Source organism: Gigantopelta aegis, chromosome 6 (genome assembly GCF_016097555.1).
Source record: "Gigantopelta aegis isolate Gae_Host chromosome 6, Gae_host_genome, whole genome shotgun sequence".
Lineage (NCBI taxonomy): Eukaryota > Metazoa > Mollusca > Gastropoda > Neomphalida > Peltospiridae > Gigantopelta > Gigantopelta aegis.
The window spans coordinates 99,518,028-99,535,094 of NC_054704.1; the positions used below are offsets into that span (position 1 = coordinate 99,518,028).

General features: G+C 35.2%; 1 protein-coding gene across 2 annotated transcripts; it reads left to right on the plus strand.

The window, feature by feature from the left end:
* The first annotated feature begins 164 nt into the window (after window positions 1-164).
* On the plus strand, window positions 165-11,090 carry LOC121376077 (mitochondrial import inner membrane translocase subunit Tim16-like). 2 transcript variants are annotated; one of them, XM_041503858.1, is made up of 4 exons: window positions 165-242; window positions 5,262-5,435; window positions 5,873-5,995; window positions 10,532-11,090. In XM_041503858.1, exons 1-4 carry the CDS (start codon window positions 240-242, stop codon window positions 10,604-10,606), a joined length of 375 nt encoding a protein of 124 aa, XP_041359792.1. In that variant the 5' UTR covers window positions 165-239; the 3' UTR covers window positions 10,607-11,090. The 2 variants fall into 2 exon arrangements, with proteins under 2 accessions (XP_041359792.1, XP_041359791.1); XM_041503857.1 differs by lacking the exon at window positions 165-242 and adding an exon at window positions 252-386.
* Window positions 11,091-17,067: the final 5,977 nt, after the last annotated feature.

Below are 17,067 nucleotides of genomic sequence, written 5' to 3' on the forward strand. Positions count from 1 at the left end.
TTTTTAAAAGAAGAAAAAATATATATTACTAAAAATAAAAAGTCTTGATCTATGTTTTATATTTCCACATTTATATATTAATATTATATATTTGCATTTATCAATCTTTAAAATGTTATTTATTTTGATAGTATACGGAATAACATTTACTGCCGTACAAATGTGCAACTGCTTCCTTCCGGTGTCAAGCGAACATGTGAAAGTCAACTGATTGCACCAGCCAAATAAAATCACGTAATATGGTACGTTAAGTCGTTGTCTAAGTATACCATTAATGACTGTGTTGTATTGTTTTTTAGAAACACATTTTTGAAGAGCGTATATATATATTTTACATAATTAAAAGGGAAAACCGTTGGTACCCAGCTATGAGTTCACCACAAGCTGTAAGTTTTAAAAGTTTTGAGCTATCGAAAAGGAGTATGGCGATCTCGCCCCGTGTCGATCTCGCCCTGGCGAAGTCGCCCCGGGCGAGTTCGCCAGGACTTATTTTCATCGTTAGGCGAAGTTATCATACATATTAGACTTGCTAGAAGACATATATTACAACATATATTATAGTATATATCTACTGTCATTATCAGCATGTTTTTGTGCCAAAACTACAGGGTTATACCACTTATCAGGCTTCGAAATTCACGACGGCTCCACGGCATTTGCCGTACTGCCTTGTGCCTTTGCCGTGATGCCTCAAAAATACCAGTTACTTTACGGCTATGAATAACCGTGCCCTTTTAATTACCTGCTGTGGTGCCCCTTTTGTGTATGTTTTTTTTTTTTTAAACTTGTATTATGTATAACCCTAACTTTTATTTTAAAACATTAAGCATGCACGAATTCGATGTATGTACACACTATAGTTACAGTAATCAATGATCATTGCCGACTATTTAATTTTTGTTTCGTTTGTTAAAAAGTTACAGAGCATGTGACTGGAACATGATTTGATGTGCAGTACTCTGTGGCATATTGACCAATCAGAGCTATCGGGGTCAGATTATTTTTACTCTTGGAATTCTGCACACACACGCTGGTTTTATGTATAATTGATGATGGGGATTTTTTTAATTATATTTATTATGGCATCCCACATTTGGAATAAAATCCTTTGTAATGACAGAATTTCAGATTATCTTTTATTCACTTATAAATTAAGCAATATGTTGTACTACTTTTAAGACTGTCGTTTATGCAGAGCTATCACTCTGGCTCCCAGGGGCATCGGAAGCGGTACGGCCAGTTTGGCCATGGCCTTACCACTTTTTTGGCCAGGAATGTTTTTTCTCTTCCTATGGCACTCACATAGTACAGGGGACAATATTTCGAAATCTGAGGTAAGCGGAAGTCGGTTCACGTGGTTTTTACCTTGGTAACCAATTGTTCGGTTACGTAAATTATATTTGCATACCCATGGGTTACCTGATCGGTTACCTTGAAGTTACACTGACATTATATTTCAAATACTTATATTTAACTCAAACATAAAGTTAAAACAAAATACAAAAGAAAACATTTTATAAAACAGTTTTTTTAATGGTTACTAAAGTTAACAATATTGTAAAAGGGCTAAATATCAGCCCCAGTACTGAAACAAAATAGTAAATTTGGAGGGATTCTTTTTTTGTTTTGCGGTAGCCATGCTACTTTCACTTTATTGATGGTACTTCTACACTACAATGATGTTCCAAATGTTTGTTTTTTAAAACTTATTATGTGATGTTAGTATTTTTTAACTTTTGTGACACTTTTGATTCCTGTTTACGTTAAAACTGTTTTCAACATTTGTAAAATTATAGGCAATCCAATATTATGTCTACATATATTCCTTTAGAGATAGAATAGCAGCAGCGGTCTGTGCACATTTCTTTAAAACTTTTGGCTTGTCTCTGTACTGAGTCTTTATAGTCCGTCCCACAGGGAACGTCTTTTTCATACTATGAGATATACTACAAAGTTATTTATTTCTGAGCCGATTAATTTGTGAGTTGCACATAAAAATAGTTGTTGTCTTTTGTTTTTTGTTATTTCCAAAACACGTTTACTTTTCTTCTTATGTCAAACCAAACTGAAATTATTTACAAAAATACATTTTTGTAGGTGATGGGTGCCCTGTAGTATAGATCTCATCATATACATTGCTTTCATGGCTGTACCGGCTTTTAAGTGCTTCCGATGCTCCTGGTCTCCCCACCACTGTGCCGAGACTGGTTCAAGGAGAGTAATTTTTAGTTCTCCTTATCATGTTAATGTTTTTAAAATGGTCCCACAAGATCTGGATCTGGAACTATTTTCTCGTGCCCCTATCCATATATGGTTCAGGCACGCCCACCATGGATCCATGTTCTGGCATCGCCAGTCCACGGTTCCATGGCGGGAGGGGGGATGTGGGGGTGTATTTATATGAGGGGGACATAAAAATATAGTAAGACTTTAAAATTATTGCTACACAAAAAAAAAAGGGGGAATATAACTGCATTTACTTTCTTATTATTAATTATCTGAAACATTAATACACTATCTGCAAATTTATAAATTAATTAATTTATCTTTTTTCTTAATATATATAGTATTACTATGCACCAGTATAAATTATGAAGTCAGGCTATAACATTTAATATAACTTTAGTTGGTGCCATTTTTGACCGGGCAGTTCAAAATATTGTTTTCCATTTAATACATAATTTTTTTTATCTTAATAGCCTAGCATTAGCCCTAGAGGGAGGAGGTTGGTATAGGCGGGGGGGGGGGGCATCGCGTCCAATCCAGTTCGCGCGAAACCCCATGGTAGGTCCAAAGGCCGGCCGGATTCCCACGGGGCAGGCGTGCGGGGGGGGGGGGGGGGGGCCTCCTACCAGGCAAACTATCGGTCAAAACCGCCGACGCCCTACCGCACCCAAATAAGCATCCTATCACGGCGTCCCCCCCCCCCCCCCCCCCCCATCCCGTCTAACCCAAAGTCATCCATACAGCCATTCGGACATTGTTAGAATGTGAATATGAAAGGAAGGGTGGGTAGGAATGATAGGGTAAGGGATGATATGTGATGTAAAACCCTCCAATCACGTCCGGACCGCCGCGGTGGAAACGTATCTCCGGAGAAATCATTTCGTTGTTATGTCCGAGGTGTCTCCTGGAATTCCTTCAGCATTCGTACGCCTACACCCGCTAGGGTGCGTCACCTAAACGGATGACAAGGTCATTGCTATATAAGCCTTGGTGTCGTCCAAATGACCACTGTTCGTTAGGTGGACGGCACCAAGTAGCAGTCCGTTTTTTTATTTATTTAGTTATATACTCTTCAAAAAAAGAAACGCAAAAGGGTACAAATGGGTTATAACTCCGATTTTATGTTTCCTACCGGTTCATGCTTTGTGAATATAAGGTCATTGCATGTCCCAAACACATTCCCACGGTTACATTCGATAAAACGCAGCTACTGTACAATAAAGTTCCAAAATGTGAATATTCGCAAAAACGCAGCCACGTGCAAACCATGTCACCACTGCACGTGCATTGTCTGCACGTGCAACATGAACACCGACAGTATAAAAGTGCAGGGTGTTCGCTTGCCTGGCCTCTGTATCTGGCCAACAGTTGACAATCCAGGACATGCCACGTCTCAGTGAACCGCAGAGAAACAATGCCATCGGCCGACTAGACGCAGGCGAATCCAGAACGGCCGTTGCCAGGGCATTCCATGTGTCCCCAAGTACCATCTCCAGACTGTGGGACCGTTACCAGCAACATGGATCAACACGTGACCTCCCTAGATCCGGTCGACCACGGGTCACTACCCCCGGGCAGGACCGCTACATCCAGGTACGCCACCTTCGGGAACGATTGACTACTGCCACCTCCACAGCCGCAGCAATACCAGGTTTGCGCAGAATATCCGACCAGACTGTACGGAACCGCCTACGTGAGGTAGGAATTCGTGCCAGACGTCCAGTTCGAGGTGTCTTCTTAACACCACAACACCGTCGACTCCGACTGCAGTGGTGGCAGATTCATCGATGGAGACAGGTGTGGTTCAGTGACGAGTCCCGATTTCTGCTCCGACGTCATGATGGAAGATGTCGCGTGTATAGGCGTCGTGGTGAACGTTATGCGGCAAACTGCGTGCAGGAAGTGGACAGATTCGGCGGGGGTAGTGTCATGGTGTGGGCAGCCATCTCACACACTGGCAGAACTGACCTGGTCCACGTGCAGGGCAACCTGAATGCACAGGGCTACATTGACCAGATCCTCCGGCCACACATCGTTCCAGTTATGGCCAACGCCAACGCAGTGTTCCAACATGACAACGCCAGGCCTCACACAGCACGTCTCACACCGGCTTTCCTACAGAACAACAACATTAATGTCCTTCCTTGGCCATCGATATCACCGGATTTGAACCCAATTGAGCATCTATGGGACGAGTTGGACCGACGCCTCCGACAGCGACAACCACAGCCCCAGACCCTGCCCAAGCTGGCAGCAGCCTTGCAGGCCGAGTGGGCCACCATCCCCCGGGACGTCATCCGTACTCTGGTTGCTTCAATGGGCAGGCGGTGCCAGGCAGTTGTCAACACACGCGGAGGCTACACCCGGTATTGACTCCAGATGACCTTGACCTTGGTGGTGTGTCCTATCACTTACTCACAATGGACTAGAGTGAATTGTGAACAATCCTGCAACATTTGGTAATTATCGGACTCACCATTCAATAATTAAATCAATTCTCCAAATGTTACGACAATGTGGTTTTGCGTTTCTTCTTTTGAAGAGTATATTAACTAAGGACTGCTCGGGTTAATACCTGTTTAAAAGTTAAAAAGTGAAGTAAAAGAAAAGTGTACATATATGATTAAAACAATAATTAAAATGCCAAGAGGAAAATTTACTAATTATATTAAGATTAAAAGAAGGGGGAGTGGCTTAGCCCAACTGGGCATCCAGCCTCTCCCACAACACATAGCATTAGCCATGTCCCACAAGAGGATTAATTATCAATGCTCGGTGTCTTAAATGTCTTCCATAATCTGAGTTAGGGGAGTAGTTAATCACTCTCCTCAAATATTTTCATGTCAGGGTCTGATATTACAGTATTTGTTTCTTCCCACAGCAAGTTAGGGAATGGGAGAAGAAATGTAGAAATTGTTCTGAACTGTATCAGTTGTCAAACAAAGCCTTTGATCAGATGTCTTAATTAAAACAGTGTAATTCTATGTTTTATTATTTTCATGTTGATTTCTACGGGTTTTTGTGTGTAATTGTAGGCCAAGTACCTGGCACAGATAATAATTACAGGTGGTCAAGTGGTAATTAGAGCTTTCACACGTGCTCTGCGTCAGGAATTTGCTGCCAGTCAGCAGGCCGCGCAGAAAGCAGGCGGAGGTAGGCAGGGAGCTCGCAGAGCAGCGGCTGATTCAGTCACAGGAATGTCACTTCAGGTGGGTTGTTATAGTCACAGGAATGTCACTTCAGGTGGGGTTGTTATAGTCACAGGAATGTCACTTCAGGTGGGTTGTTATAGTCACAGAAATGTCATATCAGGTGGTTTGATAGGGTCACAGGATTGTCACATCAGGTGGGTTGATAGGGTCACAGGATTGTCACTTCAGGTGGGTTGATACGGTCACATGAATGTCACTTGAGGTGGGTTGATACGGTCACAGGAATGTCACTTCAGGTGGGTTGATAGTCACAGAAATGTCACTTCAGGTGATTTGATACAGTCACAGGCATGTCACTTCAGGTGGGTTGATATAGTCACAGGAATGTCACTTCAGGCTCATTTACAGTGATTGAAAAATCAGGACAATCTTGCTTTAGTTTTAATGACTACTTGTTTATTGATATTTTCTAAATGTATTCATTTTTATTTCAGGAAGCCAAACAGATATTGAATATCAGCGATGCAAAAGATAAAGAATCAATTCTTAACAATTATGAACACTTATTTTCGGTTAACGACAAGTCCAAAGGAGGGTCATTCTACCTGCAATCAAAGGTAAGACAGTAAAAGTTTGTTTTATTTAATGACACCACTAGAGCACATTGCTTTATTTATCATCGGCTATTGGATGTCAAACATTTGGTAATTTTGACATAGTCTTAGAGAGGAAACCTGCTACATTTGTCCATTAGTAGCAAGAGATCTTTTATATGCACCATCCCACAGACAGAATAACATATACCATCACTGTTTCTGCCAGAAAGAACTGTTTGGGTGGCGCTATGAATTGAATGCAACCATTGTCACCAGGAGCTATGGGGGACCTCCCCCAGAAAGAAAATGGGTTAAGTTTGTGCTTGAGTCATAGGATCAAACCACCTCAGCGGACCCTTTGGGGGGTTTTCCCATCCCAACCAGTGTCCCATGACTAATATATCAAAGGCCATGGTTCTCTGCTTTCCTATTTGTGACAAGTTCATCTTTTAATGGAGAAACATAGTAGGTTCCCTGTGAAGACTACATGACAAAATGACCAAATGTTTGACATCTGTCCAATGTGGTCTAGTTGGGTCAGTAAGCAAAGCAAACTTCAATTTGTTAAACAAAACAAACTTCAATAAACGTCTCTTCCAGCATAAGCTACATTTCAACTGACCTGAAGGTGCCCATGGAAAACTGATGCACAGTCAGGACTCGCCCTGGATCAAAAATACCTGTAGCCAAAATATTAGCCAAATGGAATTTTTATTAGCCATATTGAAAATGCCTTAGCCAAAATTGTTTTACGCATATATGAATATGAAAATGCATCTTTTTAAGCTAATTGTATACAAACTGGAATAAATCTGAATAACAAAACCATATTACCTGATCAAAATCAAAGACAGCAATGGGGATAGGGGCAGTTAATATATTACTTCAATTTTTCAGCGGAGTGTGTGTGTGTGTGTGATGCATTATCTTCAGTTGGAAACCAATACCCCATACACACACCCCCACTTCTAAGACCTATGACATTAAATTAACAAACATACAGAAATATGGGGGTGGGTTGATGTTTATGGAGGATGTGGGTTTTTCCTTTCTTCCCCAATTAAAAATTTTGAGAGCTTTTTTTTAAATACAGAGCTCATTATTTCTTTAAATAGCAATCTTTATGTTAGTTTGAATTGCTTTTTTTTTTTTTTTTTTTTTTTTTTTTTTAAAGTAACCCATCAATTCCTCACCTCAACAATTTTATAATTTGCGCCATGTTGTTGCTGTTGATTTCAGTGTTGTGTTAAATGCTTGTGATTTCTACTTGTAAATTACCTAGGCTAAGAATGCTGACTTCACGGTATATTCCATTTATAAAAAAAAAAAAAACTGTTGATAAAATTAAAATTTACGGTCGTTTTAGAATCCAGCTAACTTATTAAATGTCACCTCACAGTCTTACAAATTTATATCTAACATTATCTAACAAATATGATTATTGTAAACTAATTTTATTCAGTGTACGTTTAACTGCAATTTGTATAAATACTGCATGTCCATTTTTCGTGATCGCGATCTGCATGCAAAGACAAAGAAATAAATGAAACTGCAGTTGCACTTGAAAAAATTTATTAGCCATTTTTTGTATAAATTAGCCAATGGCTAAATTAGGCTACTGACAGCAAGAGCCATGCACAGTAATAATAATAATAATAATATATTATAATCCAAATTTTCCATAATAACTGCATTTCGTTTTGATCTGAATGATTCTTAGCTTGTTTTAACTATCAGAATTTGTAGTTGTGTAATTCACAGATTCCATAATAATAATGATACTTTAAGATTTGGTGACTGAGTTTCTAATGTCTTAGATACTAAATGAACAGTTTATTTCCAAAGCACATTATATATCCATCTTCATCATTGTGAAAAAATCATGTTTTTGCTGCAACATGACGTATGAAATATCATATGAAGCACAGTTTAAACATAGATCACATATTTACAGAAACTCTATCGTCATACATGTATTTCGGAGTTGTAGCTTCACTGCTAACTCAAAAATTTGGAAATTGGCATAAATTGCATTTAGGAAATGAACTATACATACATAGTTTGACCAAGAAATTAATTTTTATAAACAAATTTATCCAGAAAGAGCTATTAGTTTATGATGTTGAATATCTAAAATGACATAACTGAAGATTCATGTAACAGATGGCTGTAGGTTTTTTTTTTTTTTTAAATGTTAATTAATATTTGAAAGTGCATGTAACCATTAGGGTCTCCACAAGTAATTGGGCATGGGCCGAGTCTAGCAAAACTCCAGTCCATTCACAGGACTCGAGTACCCGTGCAAGGAAGAGCACTCTCATTTTATTATTGAACAATTAACGCTATTTTGCCATAGGACTATAATACTTGGAGGGAAAACAAGTATGTGGAATGCAATACAATGGCATGATTTGGCATCCATGTTCAGCGCTGGAAATAAGATGCATAATTCTGATTATCACTTAGTAAGTGTCGTGGAGGCCCTAGTAACCAATTCCAACTGTCTTCACAATGTTACGATATACAGTATTGAATCCTCTGTCTTGACAATGTTACGATATACAGTATTGAATCTTCGGTCTTGACAATGTTACGATATACAGTATTGAATCCTCTGTCTTGACAATGTTACAATATACAGTATGAATTCTCTGTCTTGACAATGTTACGATATACAGTATGAATCTTCTGTCTTGACAATGTTACGATATACAGTATTGAATCCTCTGTCTTGACAATGTTACGATATACAGTATGAATCCTCTGTCTTGACAATGTTACAATATACAGTATGAATCTTCTGTCTTGACAATGTTACGATATACAGTATTGAATCCTCTGTCTTGACAATGTTACAATATACAGTATGAATCCTCTGTCTTGACAATGTTACAATATACAGTATTGAATCCTCTGTCTTGACAATGTTACGATATACAGTATTGAATCCTCTGTCTTGACAATGTTACAATATACAGTATGAATCCTCTGTCTTGACAATGTTACGATATACAGTATTGAATCCTCTGTCTTGACAATGTTACGATATACAGTATTGAATCCTCTGTCTTGACAATGTTACGATATACAGTATTGAATCTTCAGTCTTCACAATGTTATGATATACAGTATTGAATCCTCTGTCTTGACAATGTTACGATATACAGTATTGAATCCTCTGTCTTCACAATGTTACAATATACAGTATGAATCCTCTGTCTTGACAATGTTACGATATACAGTATTGAATCCTCTGTCTTGACAATGTTACAATATACAGTATGAATCCTCTGTCTTGACAATGTTACGATATACAGTATTGAATCCTCTGTCGTTACAATATACAGTATGAATCCTCTGTCTTGACAATGTTACGATATACAGTATTGAATCTTCAGTCTTCACAATGTTACGATATACAGTATTGAATCTTCAGTCTTCACAATGTTACGATATACAGTATTGAATCTTCAGTCTTCACAATGTTACGATATACAGTATTGAATCTTCGGTCTTGACAATGTTACGATATACAGTATTGTTACGATATACAGTATTGAATCCTCTGTCTTGACAATGTTACGATATACAGTATTGTTACGATATACAGTATTGTTACGATATACAGTATTGAATCCTCTGTCTTGACAATATTACAATATACAGTATTGAATCTTCGGCCTTGACAATGTTACGATATACAGTATTGAATCTTCGGTCTTGACAATGTTACGATATACAGTATTGAAGCTTCGGTCTTGACAATGTTACGATATACAGTATTGAATCTTCAGTCTTGACAATGTTACGATATACAGTATTGTTACGATATACAGTATTGAATCTTCGGTCTTGACAATGTTACGATATACAGTATTGAATCTTCTGTCTTGACAATGTTACGATATACAGTATTGAATCTTCTGTCTTGACAATGTTACGATATACAGTATTGAATCCTCTGTCTTGACAATATTACAATATACAGTATTGAATCTTCTGTCTTGACAATGTTACGATATACAGTATTGAATCTTCTGTCTTGACAATGTTACGATATACAGTATTGAATCCTGTCTTGACAATGTTACAATATACAGTATTGAATCCTGTCTTGACAATGTTACGATATACAGTATTGAATCCTGTCTTGACAATGTTACGATATACAGTATTGAATCCTCTGTCTTGACAATGTTACAATATACAGTATGAATCCTCTGTCTTGACAATGTTACAATATACAGTATTGAATCTTCAGTCTTGACAATGTTACGATATACAGTATTGAATCCTCTGTCTTGACAATGTTACAATATACAGTATGAATCCTCTGTCTTGACAATGTTACAATATACAGTATTGAATCTTCTGTCTTGACAATGTTACGATATACAGTATTGTTACGATATACAGTATTGAATCTTCGGTCTTGACAATGTTACGATATACAGTATTGTTACGATATACAGTATTGAATCTTCGGTCTTGACAATGTTACGATATACAGTATTGAATCTTCTGTCTTTTTATTCTTCTTTTTAAATTTGTTTTCAGGTTGTACGTGCTAAAGAAAGATTTGAAATGGATATGAAAGATTCTGATAAAAAGACTGTGAAAGAAGAAACTTGATGTATGCATGTCATTAGTGTTTGTGACTTGCAATTATGTATGTGTGAAACAATCTGTTATTGTCATGTAGAAATTTATGTAAAAATATTTACATATTAACACATCAAAGAGCAAGCAGGTGACCGCAGTCTCCATTAGCCAACTCTGGTTGCTGTTATATTACTGTAACTGTGTTACAGGCTTCTTAAAGAGATGGCCTTTCATTGGTGGTAAAGAAAATAATTAATTAGCCTGCAGTCGGATTTGTGAAAAATAGGTCTTACGTTCAAATCTGTATGAGTGGAAGTGACTGTTCTACTGAGGAGAGGAGATAAACATTTTCATATAAAATATATGCTGGAGGTTTATGAAGAATCATGTTTGATGTACAAGAATGTCATATTTAAAATAATTAACTGTCATTTATGATGGTCAATACATATACTACCTGTACATTGGTTTTGCCAACTGATGTCCTTAATGGAGGATTAAAAATAAATTTATTTCTTTTTTTTTAGTTTTATTATTTATATTTTATATTTTGTTTTTAATGAGTAGTATCATGGAATCACTGCATTTTGTTTTGTCTTCATCCATTATTTTCATTAAAATACTTGATCTGTCGCTTGTTATTCAGGGATCACATGGGAACAAATTTCGGTTCAGCCAATTTTCAAAAATAGTAGAGTATTTCCTTGAAAATTCTTAAAATGCGGTTAATTTTTCTTTGAATGTATTAGCCAAAGACTAGTCTAAATGTTATAGTCAAGTGAATACAGTGTACATTAGAAGTGGGTTCATTTGGCAATGAACATTGTGAGCCCGGTTATTGTATTGAAGAAAACTAAAATATTGTACAGATTACTTGGAAAATATAGAGATGATAAAGTTTGTTTGTTGGTTTTGTTTAACAACACCACTAGAACACATTGATTTATTAATCATTGGCTATTGGATGTGAAACATGTGGTACTTTTTGACATATAATCTTAGAGAGGAAACCCACTACATTTTTCCATTAGTAGCAATGGATCTTTTTATATGCACCATTCCTTAGATAGAATAGCACATACCACGGCCTTTGATATACCAGTCGTGGTGCACTGGCTTGAACGAGAAATAGCCCAATGGGCCCACCAACAAGGATCGATCCCAGACCGATCGTGCATCAAGCGGGCGCTTTACTACTGGGCTACATCCCACCCCCATATAGTGATGAGTTAATGGTAAAAAAAAATATTTATGATGGGTGATGTAGAGTTATTAAGTTAAAAATCTTTATGATGGGTGATGTATAGTTATTAAGTTAAAAATCTTTATGATGGTGATGTAGAGTTATTAAGTAAAAAATCTTTATGATGGGCGATGTAGAGTTATTAAGTTAAAAATCTTTATGATGGGTGATGTAGAGTTATTAAGTTAAAAATCTTTATGATGGGTGATGTAGAGTTATTAAGTTAAAAATCTTTATGATGGTGATGTAGAGTTATTAAGTAAAAATCTTTATGATGGTGATGTAGAGTTATTAAGTTAAAAATCTTTATGATGGGTGATGTAGAGTTATTAAGTTAAAAATCTTTATGATGGTGATATAGAGTTATTAAGTTAAAAATCTTTATGATGGGTGATGTCGAGTTATTAAGTTAAAAATCTTTATGATGGGTGATGTAGAGTTATTAAGTTAAAAATCTTTATGATGGGTGATGTCGAGTTATTAAGTTAAAAGTTTTTATGATGGGTGATGTAGAGTTATTAAGTTAAAAATCTTTATGATGGTGATGTCGAGTTATTAAGTTAAAAATCTTTATGATGGTGATGTCGAGTTATTAAGTTAAAAATCTTTATGATGGGTGATGTAGAGTTATTAAGTTAAAAATCTTTATGATGGGGATGTAGAGTTATTAAGTTAAAAATCTTTATGATGGTGATGTATAGTTATTAGTTAAAAATCTTTATGATGGTGATGTAGAGTTATTAAGTAAAAATCTTTATGATGGGCGATGTAGAGTTATTAAGTTAAAAATCTTTATGATGGGTGATGTAGAGTTATTAAGTTAAAAATCTTTATGATGGGTGATGTAGAGTTATTAAGTAAAAAATCTTTATGATGGGTGATGTAGAGTTATTAAGTTAAAAATCTTTATGATGGGTGATGTAGAGTTATTAAGTTAAAAATCTTTATGATGGGTGATGTAGAGTTATTAAGTTAAAAATCTTTATGATGGTGATATAGAGTTATTAAGTTAAAAATCTTTATGATGGGTGATGTCGAGTTATTAAGTTAAAAATCTTTATGATGGGTGATGTAGAGTTATTAAGTTAAAAATCTTTATGATGGGTGATGTCGAGTTATTAAGTTAAAAGTTTTTATGATGGGTGATGTAGAGTTATTAAGTTAAAAATCTTTATGATGGTGATGTCGAGTTATTAAGTTAAAAATCTTTATGATGGTGATGTCGAGTTATTAAGTTAAAAATCTTTATGATGGGTGATGTAGAGTTATTAAGTTAAAAATCTTTATGATGGGGATGTAGAGTTATTAAGTTAAAAATCTTTATGATGGGTGATGTAGAGTTATTAAGTTAAAAATCTTTATGACGGGTGATGTATAGTTATTAAGTTAAAAATCTTTATGATGGTGATGTAGAGTTATTAAGTAAAAAATCTTTATGATGGGTGATGTAGAGTTATTAAGTTAAAAATCTTTATGATGGGTGATGTAGAGTTATTAAGTTAAAAATCTTTATGATGGTGATGTCGAGTTATTAAGTTAAAAATCTTTATGATGGGTGATGTAGAGTTATTAAGTTAAAAATCTTTATGATGGTGATGTCGAGTTATTAAGTTAAAAATCTTTATGATGGGTGATGTAGAGTTATTAAGTTAAAAATCTTTATGATGGGTGATGTATAGTTATTAAGTTAAAAATCTTTATGATGGGTGATGTAGAGTTATTAAGTTAAAAATCTTTATGATGGTGATGTAGAGTTATTAAGTAAAAAATCTTTATGATGGGTGATGTAGAGTTATTAAGTTAAAAATCTTTATGATGGGTGATGTAGAGTTATTAAGTTAAAAATCTTTATGATGGTGATATAGAGTTATTAAGTTAAAAATCTTTATGATGGGTGATGTCGAGTTATTAAGTTAAAAATCTTTATGATGGGTGATGTAGAGTTATTAAGTTAAAAATCTTTATGATGGGTGATGTCGAGTTATTAAGTTAAAAGTTTTTATGATGGGTGATGTAGAGTTATTAAGTTAAAAATCTTTATGATGGTGATGTCGAGTTATTAAGTTAAAAATCTTTATGATGGTGATGTCGAGTTATTAAGTTAAAAATCTTTATGATGGGTGATGTAGAGTTATTAAGTTAAAAATCTTTATGATGGGGATGTAGAGTTATTAAGTTAAAAATCTTTATGATGGGTGATGTAGAGTTATTAAGTTAAAAATCTTTATGATGGGTGATGTATAGTTATTAAGTTAAAAATCTTTATGATGGTGATGTAGAGTTATTAAGTAAAAAATCTTTATGATGGGTGATGTAGAGTTATTAAGTTAAAAATCTTTATGATGGGTGATGTAGAGTTATTAAGTTAAAAATCTTTATGATGGTGATGTCGAGTTATTAAGTTAAAAATCTTTATGATGGGTGATGTAGAGTTATTAAGTTAAAAATCTTTATGATGGTGATGTCGAGTTATTAAGTTAAAAATCTTTATGATGGGTGATGTAGAGTTATTAAGTTAAAAATCTTTATGATGGGTGATGTATAGTTATTAAGTTAAAAATCTTTATGATGGTGATGTAGAGTTATTAAGTAAAAAATCTTTATGATGGGTGATGTAGAGTTATTAAGTTAAAAATCTTTATGATGGGTGATGTAGAGTTATTAAGTTAAAAATCTTTATGATGGGTGATGTAGAGTTATTAAGTAAAAAATATTTATGATGTGTGATGTAGTTATTAAGTTAAAAATCTTTATGATGGGTGATGTAGAGTTATTAAGTTAAAAATCTTTATGATGGTGATGTCGAGTTATTAAGTTAAAAATCTTTATGATGGGTGATGTAGAGTTATTAAGTTAAAAATCTTTATGATGGTGATGTCGAGTTATTAAGTTAAAAATCTTTATGATGGGTGATGTAGAGTTATTAAGTTAAAAATCTTTATGATGGGTGATGTATAGTTATTAAGTTAAAAATCTTTATGATGGTGATGTAGAGTTATTAAGTAAAAAATCTTTATGATGGGTGATGTAGAGTTATTAAGTTAAAAATCTTTATGATGGGTGATGTAGAGTTATTAAGTTAAAAATCTTTATGATGGGTGATGTAGAGTTATTAAGTAAAAAATCTTTATGATGTGTGATGTAGTTATTAAGTTAAAAATTGGGTCATTCAACAAAGTAACAAGTTAGGAGATGTATTACAAAAACATTAAGTGTAGTGCAGGGAGTGTGTGTCAAGAGTTACATTGTTTGTGACATTTTCTTTTTTTATTTATGCAACAATTGTATCCAGTCAGGGCCAGTTTGTTCTGTTACATTTTATTTATGTAAATCTTGTTTGTATGGTCAAATAAACAAGACTAAAATTAAAATAGAAATCTAATAACATTTGTCAAATTACATTACTGTAATAGTGAAAACGTAGTGTTGAGTGTTCACAGGGGACAATATTTCAAAATCCAAGTAAACCGGAAATCAGTTCACATGAGTTTTAATTAGGTTACATGAATATAGTTCTCGTAACCTATGAGTTGGATCTATCTACCGGTAATCCTAAAACACGATCTATGGTCCTATGCTACATTGGTGGTTCAAATGAATTTAAAAACAAACTGATTTTCACTTTGATTAATGATATATGGTACTTTTAATTTTAGAATGTAATTGGTCACCACGTAACGGTTCTCGTGATTTTAAAGTTGCGTAACCGACACACGAACAGAACAACAGTTCTCCTGAAATATTATGTAATTTTAATGGTGGTCTTAAGACTATAAAACATTACTTTGGAGATAGTGGTGTTAAAAAGTGATCTGTTTTCATCAAGTAATTATTGAACATCCCCAAATGAATATTTGTACAAATCATACCCGGTACCTAATGAAAGGCTTTTAACTACGTTTTCAAGTTTGCAGTTCTGTATCATGTTTTTGAGAAGAGTGACTATCTCACACATGAATATTTGTACAAATCATACCCGGTACCTAATGAAAGGCTTTTAACTACGTTTTCAAGTTTGCAGTTCTGTATCATGTTTTTGAGAAGAGTGACTATCTCACAAATGCAATGTCATTGATTGTGTTGATTCTCTTGTTTGCGACCCGTCCACCACCTGTGGTGAAGTAGTCGTTGAAAGTAATGTGCTATCGCGTCTGTGAGCACGTGCATATAAACGATCCCACCAGCCTCTACATAATGTTTTACAAAATAAAGTAATGTACTTGTGCTATCGCGTCTGTGAGCATGTGCATATAAACGATCCCACCAGCCTCTACATAATGTTTTAAAAAATAAAGTAATGTACTTGTGCTATCGCGTCTGTGAGCACGTGCATATAAACGATCCCACCAGCCTCTACATAATGTTTTAAAAAATAAAGGACCACTAGAGCACATTGATTTATTAATCATTGGCTGTTGGATGTCAAACATTTGGTAATTCGGACATATTATCCAAGAGGAAATCTGCTACATTTTCCATTAGTAGCATGGGATCTTTTATATGGACCATACCACAGACAGGATAGCACATATCATGTCCTTTGATATACCAGTCATGGTGGACTGCCTGGAACAAATGAATGAATGTTTAACGACACCCCAGCATGAAAAATACATCGGCTATTGGGTGTCAAACTATGGTAATGCAAACAAATACAGTGATGATCAACATCAATATAAAAATTCAAGATTTAAATAAAAACAGTGTAAAGAACTGTGCAAAAATACAAATATCACAGATAGATACTGACTTTTACTCAAAATTTCAATTTGTGCTGTATTGGCCATTCTCAAAGAGAATGTTACACCCCTGCACCGCGGTGAGATTACAGCACACACTTGGAATGAGAAATAGCTGAATGGTTTACCCATGGGCTATGTCTTGCCTGTATATAAAAGATCCCGTCAGCATTGCATTGTGTTCAAGCCAGGCAAAGTCAAAGACCAGACCAGACCCGAGGTGGGCATGCCTGAACCTCTTGGATATTGGCACATTAAATGAGTTTCCCATTCCCATTCAAGCCATCTGACTTAAAGCTGCTTTTGATCAAATGAAAATATATTTTACTGCATAAATAAGAAAAGAAATGGGCACAAGTTTGACAACTTAAAGCTGGTAGGTTCTGGGTCCACATACCAGTACCTTAAAGCAAATGTTTTATTTAATGATGCACTCAACACATTTTATTTATGGTTATATGGACTGGCCTCTGTGGCATCGTGGTTAGGCCATCGGTCTACAGGCTGAT

Bases quoted from the DNA above. Each gene is read 5' to 3' on its own strand.
- LOC121376077 (XM_041503857.1), top strand. The intron at 5,436-5,872 runs GTGGGTTGTTAT...TTTTTATTTCAG, and splicing joins TCACAGGAATGTCACTTCAG to GAAGCCAAACAGATATTGAA. The intron at 5,996-10,531 runs GTAAGACAGTAA...ATTTGTTTTCAG, and splicing joins CATTCTACCTGCAATCAAAG to GTTGTACGTGCTAAAGAAAG.